The sequence below is a fragment of the Apis cerana genome, linkage group LG1 (genome assembly GCF_029169275.1).
Source record: "Apis cerana isolate GH-2021 linkage group LG1, AcerK_1.0, whole genome shotgun sequence".
NCBI lineage: Eukaryota > Metazoa > Arthropoda > Insecta > Hymenoptera > Apidae > Apis > Apis cerana.
In genome coordinates, this window is record NC_083852.1 from 23,749,972 (window position 1) to 23,776,412 (window position 26,441).

General features: G+C 22.6%; 5 protein-coding genes and 1 long non-coding RNA gene across 13 annotated transcripts; 3 read left to right on the forward strand and 3 right to left on the reverse strand.

Moving 5' to 3' along the window:
- Window positions 1-276: 276 nt before the first annotated feature.
- LOC108002089 (uncharacterized) lies at window positions 277-3,658 on the reverse strand. Its single transcript, XM_062086685.1, has 12 exons — window positions 3,364-3,658; window positions 3,082-3,208; window positions 2,713-2,891; window positions 2,426-2,607; window positions 2,214-2,346; window positions 1,986-2,030; window positions 1,779-1,890; window positions 1,464-1,609; window positions 1,243-1,380; window positions 852-1,135; window positions 684-791; window positions 277-472 (listed from the first exon to the last, which is right to left on the reverse strand). The coding sequence occupies exons 1-12, from the start codon at window positions 3,445-3,447 to the stop codon at window positions 454-456; spliced, it is 1,557 nt and encodes a 518-aa protein (XP_061942669.1). The 5' UTR covers window positions 3,448-3,658; the 3' UTR covers window positions 277-453.
- On the forward strand, window positions 1,027-1,761 carry LOC133667520 (uncharacterized). Its single transcript, XR_009833214.1, has 2 exons — window positions 1,027-1,165; window positions 1,228-1,761. It is a non-coding gene; the product is annotated as an uncharacterized LOC133667520 (long non-coding RNA).
- Window positions 3,659-4,152: 494 nt separating the features above from the next.
- LOC108002086 (peptide methionine sulfoxide reductase) lies at window positions 4,153-8,990 on the reverse strand. 3 transcript variants are annotated; one of them, XM_017063524.3, is made up of 5 exons: window positions 8,889-8,990; window positions 5,880-6,046; window positions 5,676-5,796; window positions 5,461-5,597; window positions 4,153-5,145 (listed from the first exon to the last, which is right to left on the reverse strand). In XM_017063524.3, the coding sequence occupies exons 1-5, from the start codon at window positions 8,952-8,954 to the stop codon at window positions 4,908-4,910; spliced, it is 729 nt and encodes a 242-aa protein (XP_016919013.1). In that variant the 5' UTR covers window positions 8,955-8,990; the 3' UTR covers window positions 4,153-4,907. The 3 variants fall into 3 exon arrangements, with proteins under 3 accessions (XP_016919013.1, XP_016919016.1, XP_061942703.1); XM_017063527.3 differs by lacking the exon at window positions 8,889-8,990 and adding an exon at window positions 7,705-7,863; XM_062086719.1 differs by lacking the exon at window positions 8,889-8,990 and adding an exon at window positions 7,415-7,830.
- A 725-nt stretch (window positions 8,991-9,715) lies between these two features.
- LOC108002083 (protein phosphatase 1 regulatory subunit 16A) lies at window positions 9,716-16,667 on the reverse strand. 3 transcript variants are annotated; one of them, XM_017063518.3, is made up of 10 exons: window positions 16,528-16,667; window positions 15,523-15,632; window positions 15,044-15,307; window positions 14,652-14,954; window positions 14,395-14,537; window positions 14,192-14,317; window positions 14,030-14,105; window positions 13,702-13,919; window positions 13,444-13,612; window positions 9,716-10,731 (listed from the first exon to the last, which is right to left on the reverse strand). In XM_017063518.3, the coding sequence occupies exons 2-10, from the start codon at window positions 15,590-15,592 to the stop codon at window positions 10,424-10,426; spliced, it is 1,677 nt and encodes a 558-aa protein (XP_016919007.1). In that variant the 5' UTR covers window positions 15,593-15,632; window positions 16,528-16,667; the 3' UTR covers window positions 9,716-10,423. The 3 variants fall into 3 exon arrangements, with proteins under 3 accessions (XP_016919007.1, XP_016919010.1, XP_016919008.1); XM_017063521.3 differs by having other exon boundaries at window positions 9,716-13,006; XM_017063519.3 differs by lacking the exon at window positions 15,523-15,632.
- A 1,087-nt stretch (window positions 16,668-17,754) lies between these two features.
- On the forward strand, window positions 17,755-18,619 carry LOC108002087 (transmembrane protein 42). The gene is made up of 3 exons (XM_017063528.3): window positions 17,755-17,934; window positions 18,089-18,235; window positions 18,334-18,619. The coding sequence occupies exons 1-3, from the start codon at window positions 17,755-17,757 to the stop codon at window positions 18,478-18,480; spliced, it is 474 nt and encodes a 157-aa protein (XP_016919017.1). The 3' UTR covers window positions 18,481-18,619.
- Window positions 18,620-19,341: 722 nt separating this feature from the next.
- On the forward strand, window positions 19,342-26,056 carry LOC108002085 (dual specificity protein phosphatase 15). Of its 4 annotated transcripts, none has more exons than XM_028668866.2 (8): window positions 19,342-20,513; window positions 22,354-22,677; window positions 23,781-23,897; window positions 23,986-24,110; window positions 24,257-24,428; window positions 24,718-24,896; window positions 25,030-25,230; window positions 25,483-26,056. In XM_028668866.2, the coding sequence occupies exons 2-8, from the start codon at window positions 22,633-22,635 to the stop codon at window positions 25,718-25,720; spliced, it is 1,077 nt and encodes a 358-aa protein (XP_028524667.1). In that variant the 5' UTR covers window positions 19,342-20,513; window positions 22,354-22,632; the 3' UTR covers window positions 25,721-26,056. The 4 variants fall into 4 exon arrangements, with proteins under 4 accessions (XP_028524667.1, XP_016919011.1, XP_028524668.1 ...); XM_017063522.3 differs by having other exon boundaries at window positions 22,354-22,653; XM_028668867.2 differs by having other exon boundaries at window positions 22,401-22,677.
- Window positions 26,057-26,441: the final 385 nt, after the last annotated feature.

Sequence of the window (26,441 nt, forward strand, 5' to 3'; positions counted from 1 at the left end):
CAAAAGAAAAAGGGATAGAAATAGGGTAAAAAATATTGAAATTAGCGCCATCTCTAGAATGCCGCAAACGAGTATATAAAGAATAGCAAATAAAAAAAAAAAAGAGATATAGAAGAATTTATCTTTAGCGCCATCTCTTGAATGTCAGATATGTTTCGGAAAAATCATTGTTATAAATATTTAAGAGATAATGTTGATCTTATGAATTCTTATTTTATTTTATCTTCTCTACTTTCAAAAAGTCTTCAAGGTATTTAAGAAATAGCATTGAGTTAATTTTTACTTTATCTCAATTTTTTTTTTATTATTTATTACAATTATAAAAATTATAATAATATTTAGCAAATTATATATCTATATATCTATATATATTATATATCTTATATATTTAATTATATATAATTTAAATGCTTTATTATAAAATTTTGTCTTTCATATGTTATATTTAAATAACTATCTATCCATTTTTAATCTAAAAAAAATGTATATATATTATATTTTTAATATATATAATATAGTAATAATATAGTAATAATTTTTATATATATCACTGATATATAAAAATCATAATAGAATATTAACATTTTTAGTGTCTTTATAAGCAATATTTTTTCATTATATATAATTTTTAAAAATATATCATTGATTAAAATTATTGAAATTATTAAATATTGAAAACTTACAAATTAGAACACAGTAAGTTTAAATCTTGTGGTAAAACATATCGCATATGTGGAGACAAATCAATAAATGGATCATTATCATTTTCAAAATTTTCAAATTCTTTTAATCTATAAAATATGAAAAAATAATACAAATATTTTGATTCAAACAATAGCATTTATACTAACCTTACAATAAAATGTTTGGACTGATTTATTGCTGATTGTTCAATATTTCGTTTAGATAAATTAAAAATTATGGGAAGTTCAATGTCACGGAAATCACCAATTTTTATTAAATTATATTGTTCTGAATTATTATTTTTGTTAAGATTTTGTGTAATTAATGAACGTAATATTGGAATATCTATCCAAACAACATGGCATTCATTGTGAAGCATTTTTGCAAACCAATCAAAAGCACCAATCTTAGCTACATTATTCCATTCTATACCATTATGCCAATCATGCACCTGTAAAATATATAAAATTGTACATAAAAAGTATGTTTTAAAAGAAAAGATTTTTAATGATCTTTATTATATTAATATAATGTAACTTTCAGTGGGAAATAACTTACAATACATTGACAAACTTGACTAAGTGTCTCTCGAAAATCTGTCATTAGTGCCATAAATGATTCAGGACCTTTAGTATAGAGCAATACAATATCTCTGTTTATATTAATATCTTCCCATTTTACCTTTTTTTTAATATCCTATAAAATATTTGATATATTGTATTTATTAGTTCTAATAATTTTATGATTAAAAATATTTTTATAGAAATATTTTTTCTTACTTTATAAATATATATAATATAGATAAGATATATAATTCCAATAATTGTAAATAAAATTATAATAATAATAATTGGGAAATAAGAAAATTTATCAAAATTAATGTTGATTGGAATATTGTGAAATATTGTATTTATATTTTGACAACCTATATACAAAATTTTTATTATATTTCATCATATATGATTATAAATAAAATAAGTATATATATAAAAAAATTATTAAATTATATTTAAATTAAAGAATATTAATTATTATTGCTTAAAAAAATAAGAAAAATACATAAATATGACTACATTACTTACTAATTTACTTACTTTTATGCCAAAAACATTTATGAAGTGGTGACCATAAAGTATTACTTTTATATCTTATATCATCACATAAATATATTGTAGCACAATAGTTGGCTTTTTCAAGACTTGTTTGCTAATAAATATTATAATATTAAAATTATAATAGTTTATTTTTTATTTGTTAAAGTGATAAAATTTAATTATGCAAATATCAAATATAAAACTTACCCAAGTTATATTTAAGTTATGATTATTGTTTTCTAAATAATTATCCTATAAATCACATAAGAATTTTAGTAATAATCATAATATTTTATTTATATTACTACATTATAAGATTATTCATTATATATATTCTATAAAATTTTTAATTAATTATATATTTTATATAATGATTAAATATTATATTATATTTTAGAAAATATAAAACAATAAATATTATAATAATTAAATTACCAAAAGATGAAAATTCCAATAACCACCAGGAACATCTTCTTCATTAAAAGAACAAATATCATTGTACAATATACCCAACTTTATCTGAACTGTAATTATGGGTATAGGGGAATATATATCAAAATATACCCATCTTTTACATTTTTTTAAAAAATTCTATTTAAAAACATTTTATATAAATCTATTTATAAATGATCATAATATAAACTTACTTGTTTGTATTATTAAGTTCGATATATTCATATGTACATTGCAATATTGGTTCTATATCTGTTTTTTCAAAATTAGTTTTTAAAAATTTATTATTTTTTATCATTTTTATATCTTGAAAATTAACAGAAAATTGAACAGAATAACATGCTGTAAATATATATGGAACAAGTATTCCAGTATTCTAAAAACAATTTTTTTTTAAATTCTTTAGAAAAATTAATAACAATTATAACAAATTAAAATTTATTTATATATGTGTATATGTGTATTAATTGTGTACTAATACCTGATATTGGTTATTATTTGAAACAAAACATATAATATTTCTACTATGTATTTCATTTTTATATGAATTATTAAAATTATAATTCATACATTTTTTTTCATTGATTGATTCATTTGCTAATAAAATAAGCTCATATTTACATATATTTTTTGGTGGTTTAAGTTTAATTTGTATGATACCTATAATACATGTTATAATATAATATATTAATAAATTATATATATATATATAATAAATATAATAAATTATATATATAGATATATACATAAAATAAATAAAATTTATTTATATTTTATATATATATATATACAAAATATAAATAAATTTTATGAATACTTAAAATTTTCTTGTGTATAAATATTTATTTACCAAGAAAGTTATCTATTATTGAAAAATTAACATCTGTAGAAATATCTTTATTTGTACAAAATTTAATTGCAGGCAAATTATTTGAATAATTTATGGATGTTTTACAATCATTGGTATCACAAATATACTGCAAATAAAAAAATTTTAGATAAAATGAAATAAATACTATTTTATTTTTGAAAATTATATTGAAAAGTAAAAATAATGAATATATATAGAAATTAAAAAAATAATCAAATATAAAATTTAAATATTTAATTTTTTCTTAAATCTGATACTTACGTCACATTTTTTTGCATATAATAAAGATGCAATAAAAAATACAATAAGAAATATCATATAACCTTTAAATATAACTAAATACATATTTGGAAAAAATTTTATTGAAAATTTTATACAAAATTATAATTTTTAAACTATTAAATTTTCCGTAAATTTTTTTATATTTATTTACAAAAATAATTATAAGTATGCTGAAAAATTAACAATTATAATTTATTTCATATTCGTGTTATGGTTTTCAGAATATTCAAAATGGCATAATTACACATTCGATTGTAAAAAATATCATAAAGATAACAATCTTTAAAAATAAAGCAATCTTGCATATTTGCATACGCATACATATTTGTATTTATTAATCATTCATAAATACTTTTAAATTATTCAATTCAGATTTCCGATTTCTGATTTCTGCTTTAATTAGTCATTTTAATCTGCTTTTGTTCACATAGAAATAATTAAGTAAAAAAATTATTAACATATTTCGTGATTCTTAATTATTATCTGACTAAGTATATTTTTTTTTATATTAGTCATTGATTTTTTTTTAATTAAAAAAAGTTTTCATACAAATTAATAAAAAAACATTTTAAATCTGTATCTAAAAATTGTAATACATCTAATCTCAACAAAACAAGAGGAAAATAAATTTAAGATATAAATAAAATTGTTATTTTTATATTTTAATGATTTCTATAATGCAAAAATCATGTAAAATTATTTTATATGCATAAATAACAAGTATAAAAAAACAAGTGAATTATGGAAATGAATTAGATGCACATCACATTGTTATACATATGTATACATATATTTCATACGACCACATGTAAGTATATGAGCGTGCGTATTTAATAACGCAGTTGTCTTGAAATTATATACATTTTCTAATACTTGTGGTTATAAGATTATTCATAATAAATATTACATAATTATATTCTTATTTGTAATTAACAAATGATATTTGTCATATAAAGTAGTAATTATGCGAAAAATTAAACTCAAACAATTTAAAAACATACTTCAATTGTATGCTTCATACTTGCTTCTTTTTGAAATAAAAAAAAAATAAACTTATAAAACATAGAATGTGCGAAGTAATCAAAAAACAAATGATTGCAAACAATATTATCTATATATACTTTTCACAGCCTATTTTACTGTAAATTTCTTTTTAATTTTTGTTTAAAAATAACATATTCCAATATTGCTGAGCAAACAAACAAATATGTCATGTCATTATTGTATTATGCATGAAATATAATGTAATGAATATCCTGTTGAATAATAAAACTTACACACTATGGTAAAAATTATAGAAATTAAGAAAATTAATACTAACAAAAGATATTTATCGAGCGAAATCTGTTTTTAAAATCGAGCTCAAGACTTATTTGCGAGAGATTTCAAATACAGTTTACAAGAAACTAGAACCACATAAAAAAGTTTTTTCCAGATTTTAAAATTTGTTTTTACGAAAAAATATATCATATTCAGTGTGTACTAGGATAAATATATGAAAAATTCTTAAATATTCATTATAGCTAGCAATATAAACCATTTCCTTGATTCTCAATCACATATTTTTCTAAATACTTCGCAGCTTTCTCACTTAAACCAAGATTAGGTAAGTCTTTTTTAAATTGTTCGAGCGTTCCAGCACCAGCGATGTAACCATTTAATTTAGCAGCTAGAGGTGAATTTCGAAGAAGCTCATCACTAGTGAGACCAGTATTTTCCATTAACCATGGATGTTTTCGAAGTCGATATTTCTGATGATAACTAATAAATCAATAATAAATTAAATTATTTAAAAATAATAAGAATTACTTGTATAAATATTTTAATTCATTAAAATATGTCGAAAATATATTATCGATATGTATATGTATTAATCTAATAAAAATTAATTTATAATAAATAATTGTAAATATTAATAATTGTTGGAATTTATGTAATAATACTATTAAAATACGCACAATAATTTAAAATTAATTTTTAATTTATATTTTTCTATAAAAATTTATTAAAAAATTTTATAAATTTTCTATAAAGTTCTATTAAAAAAAATTTTACAAAATTATAACATGTACTTACTCTTCTGCTAGATAAAACTTTTCGAATTTTCTAATTTCAGTAAGAATCAAATCTGTATGTTTGTATTGCTCTTGTTCACGTGATTTTTCTGCTAATAATTTTTGTTCTTCATCATGATACAAAATTAATGACATGTACTAAAAGCAATAATATAAATATAATACTTTTATATAATTAACGAAAGTAAAAATTAATATGAGACTAGTTATATTTACCTGTCTCTTGATTTTTGTAGTAAGACCATACTCATGATTCTGCCAAAATAAAGCAAGTAATTGTGAATATGATACAATATTTGGATTATACTCAATATCAACGACTTCCGTATGATCACCCCTGCCAATAAAAAAAAATTGATACAACAAATACAAAGAGATTTCTATTAAAAAATAATATGGAAAAATAAAAATAAAACATACATATTTTTATAAGTTGGTGATTCCTTTTGTCCACCTGCATATCCAACACAAGTTCTAATTACACCGGGTAAAACGCCAAATAAACAATCACCGGCCCAGAAACATCCCATTCCAAATGTTGCGCGTTTTGCTTGAATTTCTTCGAATTGTCCTGGCATTTTGTTCGACTATCATAAAACGAATAGAATTATATAGAAGAATATAAAAACAGAAAATTATATAAATAATAAAATTAAATGAAATAAATTAAAATATTAATAATGAAATAAATTAAATTATTAATTATTCTATATAAGAAAAAATTTTTCAATTCATATATCATCATGATGTTATTTTGATTTGATCCGATAAAAAATGTGAAACTTGTTACACGTAAGTAACGGTTACACTGAAAATGATTTAAAGTGACTAAATAATGTTATTTTTCTATTAAATATTATTAAATAAAATCATTTTCCTTTCAATTTCTAATATATTATAACAATTTTTCATTTTTTAGATTTTTCAATATTAATAGAATTTATCATCTTTAAATAATATTAGTTTGTTATATTGAATATTTTAAAATAAAAAAAGATATGAATAAAAATATGAAAGTAATTAGAAATAATTACAATATTTTAATATTGTCTCTATTTGAAGATTTATGTTTATTTAAAAAATTATTTCGTTTATTGATAATTGATCTCATATTTTTATGATTAGAAATAATTCTTTCATGACACCCGTTATGTATAAATTACGGACTTGACGCGTGTACAAAAAAAGCGTGAAGGAATATACAGGGTGAACTATATAACTTGATTACCTCGTTTCTGTTTTTAATATTGCTTTCAAACGTGTTATTTCGCAATACCATTATTTTTAAAATGTAAAAGTCTTTTTTATCTTTGAATTAAATAAAATATTAATTTTTTTTCTATAATAAAAATTATATAAATTAAATTTCTTAAATTTTTTTACGAAGTTATTAGAAAAATATACATTTATATTTTCATATTTTAACTATTTGAATATATTAAAAATAGAATTATAAAAAAATACTTGAGAATTTATTGATATATCTAACAAGATACTTAAAATACTATTCATCAACTACAATGTACTTGATTAAAGAATGTCTATCTAGTTCAATCACATTAACACGATAATACGTAATCGACAAAGGATTTATTATATATTATCATTAAATATTTTTCAATATCATTTAGATATTGAAAGAACTTTTATAAATTTTCTGTTAAAAAATACGAAAAAAATTATATAAACAATTTATTATAATTTTTCTATATTTTTTTTATTTAATATGAAAGATTTATAAAAATATTTTTAGAATTTGTCCTACTTCTTATTAAGAATAATTAAATAAAAATAATTATTTATAAAAAAACAGAAATGAAAATGAAAGTTATATACAAAGAGTACAACTAGATTTTAAATGTCTAATTTGAAAAATCAAATATTATAACAAAAATCTATAATTTTATTAAATAAATGACAAATAATTTAAATGATTTAAATAATTATTTACTTACATAAATCATTTTATATGAAATGAAAAATAATCCAACAAAACAAATTTAAATTTATGCTTCAAATTTTATTGAAAACGATTTAGACGATTAATAAAAAGAATTTTAAAGTAAAAAATTAGTATTCATAAAAAAATAATGTGAATTCAAAAATAATTTAATCTATTAACTTATATTATTGATACGATATTTTAATTAATATTAATAATATTTTTTTAATTTTTATAGAAATATTATACAAAAATAAATCAAAAATAAAATAAATTTCGAATAATATTAAAAAAATAATTTACCTTAATCTACAATAAAAAAGAAAATTATTTAAAAAAAAATAAATGAAGAAATAAAAGTACAAATAAAAATTCACTCCAAATTCAACGAAAGATATTTCGTTGGTGACTGAAAGAACACAAGAGACTACCGCGTGCTTCAGCAGTTCTACTTTTTATCTACGTTATCCCTTCTCTTTCTCTTTTCCCTACTCTGCAATATATTACGAACCCACTCCATTCTTTTACACATAAATCGTTGCTTTTGTTTCAATCATCAATTTAATTTGCTAATTTTGCTGCTCTAGTATTTCTGTACGTTTCATTATAGCGCTAATTAATAATAGTAAAAATTGTATTTTGAATTTCACATAAGAGAACTTCATATAGGATATTTCTGATGGTAATTGTTATTCATAGTTTTTATTTTTATTTTATCATATTTCATTAAAATTTTTATATTTTTATACATATATTATATACATATGTAATATTATATATAATATAAATTATTTAGTAAATAACTAGGATTTAGTAAAATTAATAATAATTAATAAAAATTTATTGAGATGTATTAATACGTATTTATTTTACATAAATACGTATGAATAAATATTTTAAAAATAAAACGCATATAATTTAAAATACTGATCCAAAGAATGTAGCTAAAAATATCAATATTAACCTCTCTTGTGAGAGATACGATGTCATCAATCGATGTCGAATCTCATAATATATAGGATATGTTAATTGTCAATTTAACAGAGTTCGACAAGTTCTTCATGTGAGTTGCATCAGAAAATTGAAGCCACATGTGTTCGTTAAATTAGATAACAATTGCTGGACCGACTGACGTAATCTTTCTACCATGCGTGCTAAGCTCAGTAGCTCGACAGCTACAATTCAAAAAAGCGGTGTTATCACGACATTGATCATATAAAGAGGTTATTATCATATCTGTTACTTTCTATGTATTAAATATTTGCACCGATAAATAATATCTAATGTAATTTGTTAATTTGCCAATTTTTATTGAAACATAACAGTATTAGAATAATTTGATTTTTATTTTAAATATGAAACAAGCACAAATTTGATCATACACAATTTCACAATCATAAAAAATATCGAATTTAATAACATAATAAATCTAAACAAAAGCAACCTAATTGACAAATATCATAAAGTAGTGCAGTGATATGACATACCAAGCAGCGATAGCTGATTACGACTAAACTTCTACGTAGCAAGAGGATTAAATTTGATGTCACCATCTTCAATAGAAATGCCTATCGATAAGTGTTCTGAAAGAAGAATCATTCATATGGTTTATTAACTTTATCGCTATTAAAGACAGAAAATAAAATAATTTAAATCATTTTTCAATCGATTTAGAATCTTATAAGTTTGTTATTGAACATTTATCATTCATGTAGAATATAAATATTTCGCTCAATTAAATAAATTGATTTTATAAATATCTAGTGCAATGAAAAAACAATAAATTTTATATATTTACTTTTATTCACAATTGTTTTATTCTTCGAAAATTTAACCAGTTTTTGACTAACATGACCATCATGTGGTTATCACGTTCAAATATTTTCAAAAAAGCAGTGTTACAATAGTGTGTATATTTAAAACACTTTAAATCATATTTTTACAATAAAAAATTACATTTTATATTTCAATATAATTTATTGAAATGAATATAGATTATAAAAATTTTATGTAAATATGAAAAAAATTTATTTTATTAAAAAAAATATTGTTTTATTATCTATTTTTACATAATATGTTTAATGTGTTTATATATATATATATATATATATATATATAATATATTATATATATATATAATATATGAAAACTTTTTTATATATGAAGTAAAAAAAAATATTTATATGAATTTAATTAAAATTTAATTCGTAAATTTGACTATTAAAGATATTTTCTTTAGTTTTAAAATATAAATTTTTGATGCAAAATCATATGCAATAAACATTTATAGGACATGAAATTAATATTAATTGAGTATTATATGATTCACGATATATTTTTAAGAAAAAACATAGGATATATACTATAGAATATAGAATAACGGCACACATTAAAATTTACAAATAAAAGTATTCATAGAAATATGTATATCTAAATGAATATAAAAAATACTATTTATAATTAACATCTTTATAAAAAACACGAGAAATATTCTATACGATATCATACATATTATTTGCAAAAATGTGTTTTTTTTACGTAATTTACAATTTAAAAATTATTGAAATATACATTATTTTTATGCTGTAATAAATAGAATTCTGTACATATTCAAAAAAACTTATAAATTTAATTAAAATTATTTCTTATAATAATTATTTAAATATTCGCTTATAAATACAATACATATTAGAAATCTATATAATCTCGTATCTCGAATTCGTAAGCATATTATTAAGATCAAGATTCCATACGATATTCTTTTGCAATCGTATGTAAACCACTATAAATAGAATTGTTTAAAATTTAAAAATATATAATATTTAAAAAATAAGATGAAAATGTTAATTCATAATTTTTAAAATCGAAATCTCATTTGTTTGATACAATGTTATCTACGATTTTCTATGATAGAAATACATAGCTTCGAGTATATGCTGACAAACATATTAAAATTATACAGAATAAGATTAAATGAAATTAAATGAATTGTAAAGAAAAATGATGAAAAAGAAAAAAAAAATTACATGACAGCACAACAACTTTTTTCGGAATGATTATCACCGACAATATCACTAGTATTTCCGGTGAATCGTTGAAAATCTCTGCCAGTATTGAGTTCTGAATTGGAGATAGGCGACACAGGAATACCATTTCCATTGGCATCTATCGATCCAGCAGATATATGCCGATTTTGTGCTCTTTGTTTCTTCAAGTCCGATAATGATTTGACAAAAACTACCGAGACGTGTATGTTGATCTTGCCATTGGTGTCACCATCTGATGCGTAGATCTGCTGCTGATTACCGACCGGTGAGTCGGACCCTGTCACTATTGAGGCAAACATGTAAATCCAATGCTACTTCTGTTCCTTGTGATTCACGTGAAATTTGTTTTCCTTCCCTTTCATTCCATTCCACCTTGCTTTACCCTCCACCTAATTCCCTTTTTCATACACTGAAATGGCACTTCAAAAGAAACTCAACTAGTGTGGAAACTAGCTGCCATGCGCTAAGCGGCACATGCTTTAGCAATAAGCATTAAAAACATTGCATGATGGAGTTCCAGAAATATGTTTTCTATATTTTACATAAACATTTTTTTCATTTCCTATCTTCTATTACATTTATTATATTTTTAAAAGACTTTAAAAGAATGAAGAAAATTTTAACAATTTTTTTAATTTTTTTATTCCGTTAACGATGGATCTTTGTTTATTAATTTATTATATTGTAAACTAAATCTTTAAAATTTTAAAAGTAATATATTCAAACATATATAATTTACATTAAAATTTTTTTATTATACAAAATAAAAAATTTAGTTTACAATTTAATTATTATATGTATTAACTTGTATAAATAAAAATATATACATAAATAAGTACAAAACGAATAATAGTTGAATTCTCTGGAACATTAAAATAATTTAATTGTCCTAAAAATATAAATTAATATAAATTTAAGCTGTGTCAATGTCCAAACATATTTTTCATTATAATGGAATAATATTACTTCAAATCAATCATTTCTCAATTTTGCTGCTTTTAACTTAGATAAGATAAAAAGTAACATTTTTTTAATCATAATAGCAAATAACAAATATTTTAATAATGTTATAATTTTAATTATTTTAAAAAATAATAACAAACATACTATATAATATTAACTATGAATATTCTATATTAATATTTTTGTAGCAATAATTACAGATTTAAATATTTATTAAAAAAATTAAAAAAAGTTCATAATTATATCATATTAAACTCTTTAAAGTTTGAAAGCAAATATAATGGTTAATAATAGTGTTAAATTTTATCAATGTGATCGATTTGATGTAGAATTTATAAAAGAATTCTATTAATAACTATAGTAATATGAAATGTCGTGACACAACCGACCTCGTAACGATCTTATCATTTAGCGATAAAACTAAAAGACAGGAAGACACATTACGCGAATACATAACTAACATTGAGTGAATACAATTAACTATTAGCATAACATTAGATATGTGAAAAAGTTCTAGTTCTATTTTTTTTTTTAACATTGATTTTATTATTGATATTTATTATTGATGGATTTTTTATTGTATAAACATTAAATTATAAAATGATTATACATAAAATTGCAAATAAAAATGTAAATATTTGTTATATATTATATATTATCAAAATGAAATTAATAGAAAATAAAAATATAAAATAAGTTATGAATTATTTTAAAAATTTATATATTATATATTATATAATAAATAGCAATAATTATATTATTCTTGATTGTTTGAATAAATAAGGAAAATGACAGAACTTTTCACAAACCTAGTATACATGTATTAAAATAATTCGATATGTTTAATTTTTTATTTCATCAACAGTTTTTGTATGATATGTAAATATATATATATATATATATATACGTACATATATACATACATATATACATATACATATACATACACACACATATATATATATATATATATATATATGAAAGTGCTCATTGAATATTAATTATTCATCCATTATAATATAAATTCAAATCTATTTGATCTGTTTGATAAAATATTGAATATAGATAATGATATTATCAAATAAAGCTATATTTGTAATATTTTATTTACTTCATAAAGTAATGTTAAGGAAATATTATATTAAAAGTACATAATACAAGTTATCTTGATCCTACAGTATATGGGGAATATTAGTGTATTGTAGATGTGCGTTTAAGCTTAAAATATTCTAAATTGTATTAAGTACAAAAACAATATTACAAGAACTTGGTTTTTAACTGTTAAACTTATTATAATATTTCTTCGCATATAACAACCAATAAGCTTTGCCAAATGCTAACATATTATTTGAAATAGCAAGAAAGTACTAAAAAAAAAAAGCCAATGCAATTTAGCTTTTGCAACAAAATATTCGATTTTTATACTAGGAAGATATTATCAAAGAGAAAACATATGTATACACAAAACATGTAAAAATAATTCAATCTTATAAGAGAAAATTTCGAAACGTACAACCATGTCATTAAAAGATAAAAAATAATAAAACGTTATGTTCAAAAATACGTTTAAAGAAATAAGAAAGTGACATAGAAAACTGACCTCGCAATTATTCAGGAGCACGACGCAGTAGTAATAGAAAAAAGAAAAGGCTGATAAATGATTGATACTATATTTTTTTAAATAATTCATAGTAAAAATTATTATATTAATAATAATAAAATTTTATACTAAAATAATAATAACTGATCATTTTGATTTTTAATTGTTTTTAATTAATTTTTTTGAATCACTAAAAATTTTTTATAAAAAAAAATTTTGATAAATGCTTTGTTTTAAACATAATAAGCACATAATAAATATAAAAATATGATTATTATACAACGTTAACAAGGTCGAGTTATGCGACCAAATGCACAGATTATATGGACATGACACGTATTTTTTTGCACAATTTTATGCACAAAATTACTATTTACCAGAGGATTCTACTTAACCATAACCAATGTGAATTTAACATATTTTGGAATATACCTGATTCTTTATCGACGTCTTCATGAAGGAAAGATTCATTATCCTTTCCTTCAGGTGCTTTACGTACAGCAGTTGGTGGTGCATTATTATCTGTTTCACTGCTTATATTTTCTCGTATATTAGCTTCATTTTCTGATTGTGGAACATTAGTAGTGGAACCACCATATGTCTGAAATATGTAATTCCTTTATTATTTGATTTCAATTTGTTTCTAATATTATAAAATTAATAAAATAAAAATCTACTTTTTTTTTCTACCTGTTGTGCTTGTAATCTAAGTCGAGCTTCTTCTTGAGCATCTTTTTTCGTAGTTAAAACTTTATCTCTTATTGAAGTTCTTCTTACGCTTTGAGTACGCGTATTTATACTTTGAGATCTACGTACTCGTCTTCCCTGTGCTTCGCGTAATCGTTTACTTTCTTGTTCCGTTTTAAGTTCCACTATTCTTTCTTTAATTTCTGAATCTTCGCAAATATCTAAAATTTTATAAGATATTATTAATTTTATTTTTCATTAATATTTTAAAAAATATATTTTTTATATAAAAAATAATTTTTTAAATTTTATTGAATATGAATATTTTTACCAGCTGGAGTTTCATCATGTTTATTTTTCGCATTTAAATCAGCTCCATTTTGTACTAATAACTCAAGAACTTCTAACTAAAAAAAATTAAAATAATTATAGAAAATAAAGTTAATTTAAATAAAGTTAATTTAATAAATATATAATATAATTTAATTCATACATGACCCCAGCAAGCAGCTGCATGAACTGGTTGCCACTTATCATTATCTTCAACATCAGTTGAAACATGTTGATCTAGAAGAAATTCAACTACTCTTAAATAACCATTTGCAGCTGCAATATGTAGCTAAAATTCAAAAAAACAAAAGAATCATTGATGGTTACTTTTTGAAATAAATGATCATAATAATTTAGTATACATACAGGTGTAGCACCTTGATGATCCTTATATTCTAAATCACCACCTATAGAAGTTATATTTTGTAAATCTCTTAACATTTGAACTTCAATTGAAGCTCTAGTTTCATCTATTAATTCTTGAGTAACACCTCGTCTTGCCATTTCACCTATGATTATAAATAAATAAAAAGAAATTATTTTTATATTTTTATATATTTTTTTATATATTTTTATTTTAAATTTTTAAAATAATTTTTCATTAAAAATACTAATATTCTTACCTTCTATACAATCTAATGTTTTTTCATCTTCACAAATATCATAAGGCATATTACCATCTGCATTAACAGCTAATAAATTAGCACCTCTAACAATGAGATTTTTAACTAAATGTAAGTGCCCACAAGTAGCAGCAGCATGTAATGGTGTCCATTTTTCACTATCTTCTGCATTAACATTTGCTCCAAATTCAATTAATAATTTCATCATTTCTTCATTATCATCTATACAACATTGATGTAAAGCTGTCAATCCATCTTCATTTGTTGAATCTGGATTTACTCCTTTTTTTAAAAGTCGTCTCACTAAAATATGTATCTATTAATATGCTGATTCATATATTAAATTAAATTGAATACAATAAAAAAATTTAATGAAAATTATATCATATTACCTTCATCAATATCATTTCTTGCTGCAGCTTCTAAAAGCATTACACTATCACTAAAATATATATGACGTTTATTACTTGTATGTCTGGTTTGATGTCGCATCCATTCTTTTTCACGTTGACGCCATACTTTTAATTGCTGAAGTCTTTTGAGACGAGCTAAATGCAATCTTTCTTGAGTTGTTAACCTTTCTATATGTACCATTTCTGCTACTAAATCAGAATGTTCCATGACTATATGCTTGTAATTTTTACAACTGTATTTACCTACTCAAAAAAAAAAATAAATAAATAAATTATATTTTACTTCATATGTATTATTTAAATTTACAATATATAATATTAATATTGTAAATCTAAATAAATATAAATAATGTATTTAATATATCTAAATATATAATAATATAATGTTACAAATAGTGAAATAGAAATTTTAATAGGAATATTATTATAAAAAAAAATTTGGATGCTAATTAGATTACCTTTACATTTACAAAGCCATGAATACATTCCAAGATATTTTAAAATTTTGCGACAAAGACTAGACATCATTCTGATATAATATCAAGTTTTGCTTTTTCAGATTCAAAACCTGCATGAAATTAGCTGCTTTTTCATTGGGTATTTGATCATGAATGATATCATATTTTTATCCAAAACTTTTCATATTTATCAAGTACTTAAGTAAGTAAACATACATTATTTACATAAATGTTTCAGAATATTCATTTGAATCATCACATAACAAGTAATAAGTTTGCAGTTTTTTTTAAATATATTTTCATTATATATTTTTTTTAAATTTATGAAAAAAATATGTTTGTACTTAATATTTTAAAAGAGTTTATTTATGAAAAACTTTTTATATAAATTTTATAATTTTTTAAATAATATTTAATTAAAAAATTATATTAAAAAATTTACATATTTATATATTATATATTATATTGATTTTCGTATAAAACTAATTTTTTAATGAAGGAAATAAAATAATTTTAACAAATAATTTTAAAAATAAATTTAAAAACTATAAAATTATATATAGTGATATGTTATAAAAAAAATATAAAATTGAATTCTTATTTCTTATTCTACATAATCTATAATATAATCTATTTATACTACTACTTTGAGCTATTTAATTATTAAAAGATTTGAAATTTAAGTAAAAAATATAATATCTCCAAATGTATTGTATTGTTTGACATTATTTTTTCATTCTTTATTTTATTTTTTTTATTTTGACATATAGACAAAATAATATAATTTTTACATAAAAAATGAAATAAGCAAAATAAGCGAATGTAAAAGACAAAAAGAGCGATAGAATAATATTAATGATGAATAAAATAATAATAAAAGTGAATTATAAGCGAAAATACAAATATGTTTGCCATTTCGCGATTGTAACTCGAAAGTTAATGTAAGTGAAAGAAATCTGTTCTAGGACTGAGGAGGGGGGGTGTCAAATCGCGATATGTACTCACATTGGCAAGTGATCGTTTGTTCGTTCACTTATTCGTTCGCAATGCAGTGGAATGCGGAAGTTTGCTCGTTCGTTCGTTCATTCGTTCGTTTTTTTCTTTTTCGTTAGTTCAAAAAACAGACGAGATGAAGGCAAAAAATCTTAATCATGCCAAGACTAAGCAGCTGAATCTCACGAATACAATGTAACTGAGAGAGAAAGTCACCGTGTTGATTGATGAAAACGCAACATAATTTGTAAGGTTTTTTCAATGCAATGATTCCACTAAATAAAATTGAACTAAAGAAGTTAAATGAATCTCTTGCTTTTAATTTAATGAAAATCACGTTGCGTCTGATCTTGTCGCGGCACCGTACACGCGAGAAAACGCGTACCTGTCAGTCGCCATTTTTAAACTACCTGTAGAAAATCATTCGCGCCTTCCCTTCACCGCGCGTTAACTTGTCTTTTTTTAAATTATGTTTTATTAGTTATTATGTATATATATTATATATAAATTTTATTTTGTAATGATTAGTATATTTAAAAAACAAAAGAATGAACATGAAATAAATGAACAACATCTTATTGAAAATTTAAATATTATTATTAATTGTTAATTTATAATATCATTATCTTAATTTTTTTTTAAATACAAACATATTAATATTGAATAAATAGATCTCGAAACTCAAATTTATCTAAATTTTTATCTATTTTATTATATATAAATATATTATTTGAAAAATTTAAAAAAGATTCTTTTACAATTGATATTTATATTGTAAATATTTAATTAATATCTTTCTTATTTTGAATATAAACAATATATTTATCTAATAGAAACAAAAATTATAAATTATAAAAGGCATTTTCTTTTTAAAATATATATAATTATATTCATTAACTTTATAATTTTTTTATTATTTAATATTATACATAAAATAAACAATTAAAATATTTTTTAGGCCTATAAACTACTAAGATTTAAGATATTTAACTAATAAAGAAAAATATATTAATTTATTTTTTAATAATTATTTGAATATTCCCGCCATAAACTAGATCATTAATTACTCAGTTATTGCATACAAAGCATAGAATATCATATAGAATATTATACGTACTTAAATATACTTTGTTTGTAATACTAGTATTAGTTTCATATCGGTGTTGTTGAAAGTGATTCAAAACTAAAAATAAAATTCATATTTATTTTTATAGATAATTATTTCACTTTGTCTATGACATGTTTATAATGAAACGTAAATTTTTAATGGATGCTTTGTCATCGAGAGAAAGTCAATCACTTTCCTGCATTAAAGAAAAAAAGCAAGGAAAAATTTATTTAGCTCTCATAAGTGGATTTTTTGCAACTACTGGAAGTATATTGGGTAAACTTTCTAGCAATATAGAAATGAATTCCATAGTAAGTAATATTACATCTTTTTTTACAATTTTTTTATATAAGAAATGTATATATAAAATTTGCAATATTTTTTTATATTTTTTTATATATATATATATAAATTGTAATATTTCTAATATTTTTGTTTAAAATTAATTATTTATTTCTTAATCAGTTTGAATTGCTAATTAAAGGAATATTTTTACTATTGATGATAACAAGCAACACTGTGGGATGTATCTTTTTCGTAAAAGCACTCAATATCAGCAAATCTTCTCTATCGTGTACAATAACCAGCGCCACCACTAGTTACGTTTGCTCGGTATATACTTAACTTTTTTATCAATACATATGTACAATATAAAAACAAAAAAAAACAAATACATTATATAATATTTATATTTTTTATTTTTTTTATAGGCCTTTGCGGGTTTCTTAATTTTTAATGAACAAACATCGTTAAATTGGTGGTTTGGTATATCTCTCATTATTCTGGGTTTATTTTTTGTTAATTATACTCCATTTATAAGTGATTCTGTAGCATCATTAAAATCGAAAAATGAATAATTTTGAAAAAACAATTATTATATTATAATAAAATAATATTATATTATTATATTATATCTTTATTTTAATATGTATGTATAAATAATATGTATGTATAAATAAATAAATAAACAATTATCGTTTTAAGAAAATAAAAAAATTCATAAAAGATTTTTTATTTCGTATTAATTAATTATTTTATCAAATTGTATATGTTATTAATATATTTTTAAAACAAATTTAAAACTAAAAAAAAATTTCTAAAAATATATCTAATAGTTATATAATTTTATGAATTGATTTTTTACTTTTAATTATTATTTAATTCAAATAACATTGAAATGTTTTGTAAAAAATTTGATCGCATATGAAAATATTCAAAATTGAAGTAACAAATTATTTTTAGATTTCATTTATTATTTATTATTATTTCATTTATTATTATTATTAAATAATTACGGACTTATTTTTCTTTTTTTATTTTTCTTTTTAGGGCTTTATTTTTATTTAGAAAAAGAAATGAGAAATAAAAAAAGAATAACAAAAAATGGTAAAAAAGACTTGAAGTGTACTTATTTAACCACCAGAGTGGATCTCCGTGCTTGTAATAGCATTGGATAAGAAATGCGAGAAAAAAATAAAAGATTCTTTCGCCCTATTTCCTACTAAATGTAGGCTACAAAAATATCCTTTTGATTTGATTTCTTTAAATTTACAATAATATTTTTTTCTATTATGAAAATTTTAAATAATTTTAAAATTAATTTTAATATTTTTTAAATTTAAGAAAAATTTCATAAAATTTATGTTGTTTATAAAATAATATAAAATTGTTTATAAAATAATATAAATACAAAAATATTAAATTTAAAATAAGTATGTTATCATTAACAAATTTAATTTTCATTAATCAACTGAATAATGAATACTTATTTATCTCAACAATAAATATATATAAGTATTTGTTTTTATATACATGTGTTTTTATGTAACGTAGGTTAGTAGTTAACATAGGTTAGTAACGAAGAATTCTACTAATTCAGGATTATTAATATTTATACAGATCCTTATGTTTTTATATCCTAATTAAAACTATACTGAGCTATTCATAAAGTTGACCAGATTTTTAGTTTATGGAACAGGGTCGTAGTTCATGTATTATATAGAAAAGGAGGATATTAGAAGGAGAACGTAAAAGAAGAATAAGAGGATGGCTTTATCGAGCGGCGGCTGCGCCGCAGTTATTCTCCACACTGCCGTCTATCGGCTAGTTGTCATTTTCGACAGTCAAGAATATAAGTCTTTCTTTTTTCTCTTTTTTTAATAATATTTTTTTCTTATTATTATTACACATTTGTATATCAATAAACATTTGTCTATAATCTAGTTATTCCGTATTATTAAGTGTGTAACTTTGAAGGGTAAAATTTTTGCAATTTATCAAGCGCTCAAATTATTTACAGAAACATTTGACTTATGTAATTGCACTTTTTGGTATTTAATCATTAATCATTAAAATGACACTATTTTATTTTTATTAAATTTATAAAAGTACATTAATGTTATTTATTACTGTAAGTTACAAGCATTGATCTTTTAACGTTCTTATCAAAATAATGAAATATTTACTAAGAAATTAGCAGATGATCATTCCAGATTTCCAAAATGACTTTTTTCTATTGTATTTTTATACCTTATATCTTATATCTTGTCGTCCTCTTACCGTGATAGACCTTCCGTTATTCAACGGGTTCTACTACTCCGTGCACACACCTTACTTTTCCCCTCTATAGCATCTTTATCCCCACCTTTTTTCGTTCTCCCTCTCAGTGGCGAGTGCCCCTAGATTCTGGTAACGCTTCTCACAACTGAGACAACAGAATAGTTTTCGTATGGCGCAGCCTCTTACCAATTGAATCGGATACCAAATAGTACGAATATCGGGCTTGTGCGTTACACAATTCATTTATTTATTAGATTGCTGTTTCAATGATTCTGTGTGCGCGTAAACAGCTGTGTTAATCAAAGGTGCCTTTATGTGAAAGTGTCGACAGGTAGAGTGAATTACGATCAATCAGTCGTTTATTGTAAAATTTTCACACTTGTTAAAATGTATCTTTTATACTTATCTTTCTTATTTCCTTTGCTTTTGTTTTACTTTTCATTTGATCATCTTTAATTCAATGATAAATTATTATAAATATAATATTAATTAATGATAGAAGCTACAATTTATAAGATGAATAAAGAACGATTATTTAAAACAAAATTTTCACACGACGAGGATTTTAATTGATTCGATTCTCATGGGTTTTATAATTTCAAGATAAAGAATCGAAAAATACAAAACTATAATTATTTTTGAACGAGATTTTTTAGTATAAGAAAAATAAAATTTGTTTTTTACTTGTTTTTAAAATCGAAGTATGAACGAAAGTTGTCTAATTTGATTGTAATGATTAAAGATTATAAAACAATAATTTTTTTCTTCATAGTATTAATTTCAAATATAATAAAATCATATATATGTGATTCATATCTATTTTGTATGAATATTTATAGTTATCGTTATTTATTCGTAATATATATATATATTATCAAGAAAGAATCAAGAAAGAATCAAAAAAATCAAAATAGAAACAGTACGTTACGTATAATTTAGTTGTATTTGTCATTTAAAAGTCACGAAAAAAAATGATTTTATTTTTTTTTCTCGTTTTTTACTAATTTGTTTACTCTTTATTTAAATTATTTTAAATTATTATTCTATCAAATTTAACTTCTACTATCAGTACACGCAATATCTATCTTTGATTTTCTATTTGGCAATATTCCAACTAATATGGCAAAAGCAAAAACGCGAAAACTTTTTAATTTATTGCCGTAGGGAAAATAACGATTGTGCCCGTTAGCTGCATTTCATTTTCTCTATAGAAACTTCTTTCTACAAATGCATCGTACATTTAAATTGTCAAGTAAAATCGGACAGAAAATATAGATTTCATCTGGCTGACTAAATGAAACAAAAGCTCTTCTTTAAATTGCACCGTTTCTCTACTAATAATACTCGCAATGAATTTTCTCTTGTTCTTATTATTTTTATTATTTATTATTATCGTTGAATTAATTGAAATTATAATATGAATGATACGAACAGTCATTTAATTCTGCATAAAAACAATCTCAGTATTTCTGATACAATTCTCTTATAAATTTATATCACTTTCTAACATTTATTTTTCGTGAATATAACATGCAAAACTTTGCCGTCGATTATCATTAAAAATTTCTATGAAACGATCGTTGTAAATTGCATGTTTGAATCGTTGATATAGCTTATGGAATAAATATACTGTAAATGCTTGCATAGATAAATCTCATTGGAAAGAATAGAAATATATATAAACGCATATATTATAATGCACATTAAAAAAAGAAATTTTGTGACAATCTGTTTAATCTTTGGTTATAAGATTTATAATATAACAATTTACAATACAAATTATTCTTTTTTTTTATTTCTTTTTTATATTTTTTTATATAAATAATATATAAATAATATAATAATATAAGATAAATATAAATAAAAAATAATGTATAGAATAATGCTTATGTAACAATATTTTATCATATTCATATAAAAAATTTTGAAAATATAATTTTGTATAACCTATATATAATTTGGAATATTGCTAAATAAAAATTAAAGACAAAAATGGTTTGTTAAAATATAATAAAAGAATGAAATAATAAAAATGTAATAACACAAAGAAATTAGAATTCAGATCTGATTGCGTTTTAATAAAAAAAAAATATTATAAAAAAAAATATGTTGGCGCGAATATATATATATATATACACGCATTATGAATATCATGTTTGGCAACTTCGAAGGTTTCAATTAAGCGACGTAATCAAGTCAATCAGAATTCGTAACATAGTTTTGAGAATCTATCTTCAACGATGATGCTGAAGGAGGGATGCGACGGCAGCCACAAAGGAAATTGTTGTCCAACAATAAGATCATCGAGGATCGAGTTCGAGAGACGAAAGATAAGAAAAGATCGTCGAATCGTCCCAAGTGTATCGACCGATTAAACTGATAATTTCTTTCTTATTGTGAATTCTCTGTGCCTCGAGAGAATTTCGTACGCAATAACATAAATTTGCACCATGGGGAATGGCATGAACAAGGTAAGAAGCTTTGGCATGAACAAGGTAAGAAACAATTTCACAGATATTTTAATATCATTTTAATGAAATTTTCTGTCATTGTCATTATTTATATATCGAATTAAAAACGAACAACAAAATGATTTTTAATATGATTAAAATTGAAATAAATATGATTAAAATTGAACAACAAAATATTGTAATGTGCAAGAATAATTTAACAAATCATAATTATGTTAATTGTTCGAAGATGTTTGCTTATTATATGACTTAACCTCTATCGAGAAATATCAATGATGTATTTTTATATTTTATTTTGTTGATTTACATATATATTGTATATTGTAAATTGTATATTGTGTATATTGTAAAACTTGTGATTGCTTCTCTAAATTTATCTATCTTAAATTCTGAAAATTCAATAAACGTTTATTTTATATTTTGAATAGTAATTTTATTAAAATGAAAAAAGGATAAAAATATAAAAATCATATTAGTGAATTATTTTAATTAGCCTCATCTATAATTTTTGAAATTTATCCAGAATTAAGAATTATCTATAATATCTATTGTCAAAAGGCATCATATAATACATAATATCACTCGAGAATGTATGCCAAGATTTCAATCGATGGTCTCAATGAAAAGTTAAGAGCCTGTACCTTTGTTCTCGCGTTCAACACCTCACTTAAGAATGCAGAATCGATTAAACGATTATCGCGATTCTCACCTGGCTATACACATTCGAGTGATCATCTACAAAGATGAATGATTAACAATGGAGCACTTGCATCGAAAAGCTGCTCTATCGACTTTTTTTCCTAACGATATCTCGTTTATGTATTTTGGTCGCTTAACTCTCTCTCTCTCTCTTTTTCTTTTTCTATGTTAATTGTAATAGAAGAAATATTAATTCAATGTTGAATGGAAAATAAACTTATATTAGATATTTATACTCGCATGAGTTTAGAATCTATTGAATTGAGTTAATATTGAATTAATATTTATTGAATTTAATGATTCTATTTTATGAATTTAATGATAATAAATTCATATCAAGATTTAAACGATTATCACATGACTAAAGAAAGAATTATGCTTGAGTTTCACGAAACTTATATATGTTGTGTGTATGTTCGTATGTATAGGTTCTTCCTGGTCTTTATATCGGGAATTATCATGATAGTAAAGACGCAGATCAATTGGAACGATTCGAAATAACACATATTTTGGCGATTCATGACACGGCTCGCAGATTACATTCTGTGAGTATAATTGTATATGAGAATAAATTGTTTAACTCAATGAACTTTGATGAATTTAATCGAAATTAGTTCGATAAATTATTTGTAGGATAAACATTATTTATGCATATTGGCGGCAGATAGTCCCGATCAGAATCTATCTCAATATTTCTCCTTGTGTAATGATTTTATTCACGCTGCCCGCCTACGTGGTGGAAATGTTCTAATACATTGGTGCGTAACTAAACTTTAATATTAAATACTGTTAAATCTTAAAAAAAGAAAGAAAAAATATAAAAATGAATAATACATTTTTTTTAATGATACTTAACAAATTATTATAAAAATATTCATCGAATGATTATTATATTCGATTTCAGCTTAGCCGGTATGTCAAGAAGCGTCACAGTAGCAGTGGCCTATATTATGAGTACTACCAATCTTTCATGGAAAGAGGCACTTAAAGTTGTCAGAGTAGGTCGTTCCATTGCCAATCCAAACGTCGGTTTTCAGCAACAGCTGAAAGATTTCGAATCCAGTCGATTACATGAGGTATTCAAATTAAAAAGAGTCCTATATCTCCTTTACTTTAGAAATCTTTCCTTTACTTATATATTTATATTGTTTCTTTTTCTTCAATATAATTAAAATATAAACGATTTTCTAAGTAGTAAAAAGAAAAGAATTTTTGACAAAGAATTTTATAAATGAAGATATTACATTATAAAATAGTTCTTTGATATTTGTTTAATAATAAAAAAAGAAATAAGTTAAATAATTAATAATTATTTAATATTAATAATTAAAAAAATTAATTTGGACATTTTTTCGATTAATATAGGAACGACGTAGGTTGAAGGAACGATTCCCTAGTTTAGCGCTTGCGGAATCCGATGCAGAAGTATGCCGCACTACTTTAAGAAATTACGAAACCATGGCATTGGCACGAGAAGTGTGTGAAGGAAAATGTGCCATGGGCCGTCCTTGTCCAACTGGATTATGTAGGCAACCTTCCAAAAGGTTTGTTAAGTTTTTGTATCAATGATATATCCAAATTATAAATTTATAAACGGATAATGCAAATTATCATAATTCATTTTTTAAAAAAAACATTAAAGAAATCAATAAATTATTATGTTTAATCTTTTTATAGGAGTCCAAGAAGAAAACCATCCGCGGGTAGTACCAGCAGCTTGAATACTGGAAGAACTCCGCCGCAAACGCCAAGAATGCTACCATCTGCACCACCTTCACCTGCTATGCATAGATCAGCTAGTGTTCTCTCAGCATCAAGACCAAGAAGTGGTCCTGCTGGTTTGCATTATTATACTGGCGGATCTGCGCCTCCTTCCAGGTAAATTTTAAATAAATTTATTATGCTTATTATTTAATATAATTATAATATATTATAATATATTAATATTTTCAGATAATCAAAATAAAAATATTTATAAATAAAGTAAATGTTGTGAATTCATGAATGTTAACGAAATTCTATAATTCTATAATTATTTTACATTTTTTATTTTACATATTTTTTATTTTTATTTTTTATACATATAAGATATTATAAATGATAGATGTTTAATTCATATTATATTTTCAGAGCGGTATCGAGAGTGGATTTATCCGCTGCAGTGGCTTGCAGTAGTAGTAGCACAAGTCTAACATCGGTAGGTAGATCAGGCATATCCACTAGTAATTGGAGATTGGCGGCTGGATCTGCGCCGAATACTCCGAGGCCAACACCACCGGTTTCTCCGCAACGTTGGCCAAGACGAGCCTCTACTAGACAAACACCTCCTTTGCCAATTTCACCAGAAAATCCTTCAACAACGACGTAGCACTTGCGGAACGTTGTTTCGTTTTCGACTTTGCCCGAGTAATCTCGACGTCAATTTACTAAGCGACATTATTATTATTTATGATTATTACTAATGTCTGACAGTATATATGCTAACGTATTAGCATGTTCTAGTTTATTAGTTGATATTTCATTATGATTGTCTTACGTAATAAAAAAGAAAACATCGAGAATAATGTTGAGAATAAGTTAAAAAAATTTTCGATAACGAAACAAATTGTTAAGTTTTTACCGAAATGATGTTCGATCGTTCTTCTAAAACAGTCTTTCAAAGCGAAGCGCTTTCAACAAGCTGCACCACTATAAAAAACAAAAATACTTTGAATAAAATAGAAATATATCAAATTATAAATATGAAACGTATGAAATGAAGTCATTTCTACGTATAAGCTGGTCGATAACGAAGAGGCTCTAACGAGGAGTCTTATAAATAATTTATACTCGAAAGTTCGAGGATGCTTGTTCATTGATTGTATAAAAGATTAGCAAGAAAAAGCTATATCAGTTAATATAGCAAAATGTTCGTAAAGTCATATGAAAAATTAAATGTTAACCGCAAAACCGCACAAAATATTTTTTTTCGCTTAAAGCGAACATATAAAATCGAAATCTGATATGAAAAATAGTAGCACTTATTTCAAAATGCGTTTATTCGCACGAAAAATCTTATATTGTATATTTTAACATTGTGATAAATTTCA

Excerpts from the sequence above, each read along its gene's own strand:
- LOC108002089 (XM_062086685.1), bottom strand. The coding sequence starts at position 3,447 with ATGTATTTAGTTATATTTAAAGGTTATATGATATTTCTTATTGTATTT. Across the intron at positions 2,892-3,081 it reads AATAATAGATAACTTTCTTG|GTATCATACAAATTAAACTT; the intron begins GTAAATAAATAT and ends CATGTATTATAG. Across the intron at positions 2,347-2,425 it reads GAACTTAATAATACAAACAA|ATGGGTATATTTTGATATAT; the intron begins GTAAGTTTATAT and ends AAAATGTAAAAG.
- LOC108002086 (XM_017063524.3), bottom strand. The coding sequence starts at position 8,954 with ATGGTGACATCAAATTTAATCCTCTTGCTACGTAGAAGTTTAGTCGTA. Across the intron at positions 5,598-5,675 it reads CTACAAAAATCAAGAGACAG|TACATGTCATTAATTTTGTA; the intron begins GTAAATATAACT and ends TATTGCTTTTAG. Across the intron at positions 5,146-5,460 it reads AAGTTTTATCTAGCAGAAGA|TTATCATCAGAAATATCGAC; the intron begins GTAAGTACATGT and ends TTGATTTATTAG.
- LOC108002083 (XM_017063518.3), bottom strand. The coding sequence starts at position 15,592 with ATGATGTCTAGTCTTTGTCGCAAAATTTTAAAATATCTTGGAATGTAT. Across the intron at positions 14,106-14,191 it reads CAGCTGCTTGCTGGGGTCAT|TTAGAAGTTCTTGAGTTATT; the intron begins GTATGAATTAAA and ends AATTTTTTTTAG. Across the intron at positions 13,920-14,029 it reads ACATGATGAAACTCCAGCTG|ATATTTGCGAAGATTCAGAA; the intron begins GTAAAAATATTC and ends ATAAAATTTTAG.
- LOC108002087 (XM_017063528.3), top strand. The coding sequence starts at position 17,755 with ATGTTTATAATGAAACGTAAATTTTTAATGGATGCTTTGTCATCGAGA. Across the intron at positions 17,935-18,088 it reads ATATAGAAATGAATTCCATA|TTTGAATTGCTAATTAAAGG; the intron begins GTAAGTAATATT and ends TTTCTTAATCAG. Across the intron at positions 18,236-18,333 it reads CCACTAGTTACGTTTGCTCG|GCCTTTGCGGGTTTCTTAAT; the intron begins GTATATACTTAA and ends TTTTTTTTATAG.
- LOC108002085 (XM_028668866.2), top strand. The coding sequence starts at position 22,633 with ATGGGGAATGGCATGAACAAGGTAAGAAGCTTTGGCATGAACAAG. Across the intron at positions 24,111-24,256 it reads GGAAATGTTCTAATACATTG|CTTAGCCGGTATGTCAAGAA; the intron begins GTGCGTAACTAA and ends ATTCGATTTCAG. Across the intron at positions 24,897-25,029 it reads TGTAGGCAACCTTCCAAAAG|GAGTCCAAGAAGAAAACCAT; the intron begins GTTTGTTAAGTT and ends ATCTTTTTATAG.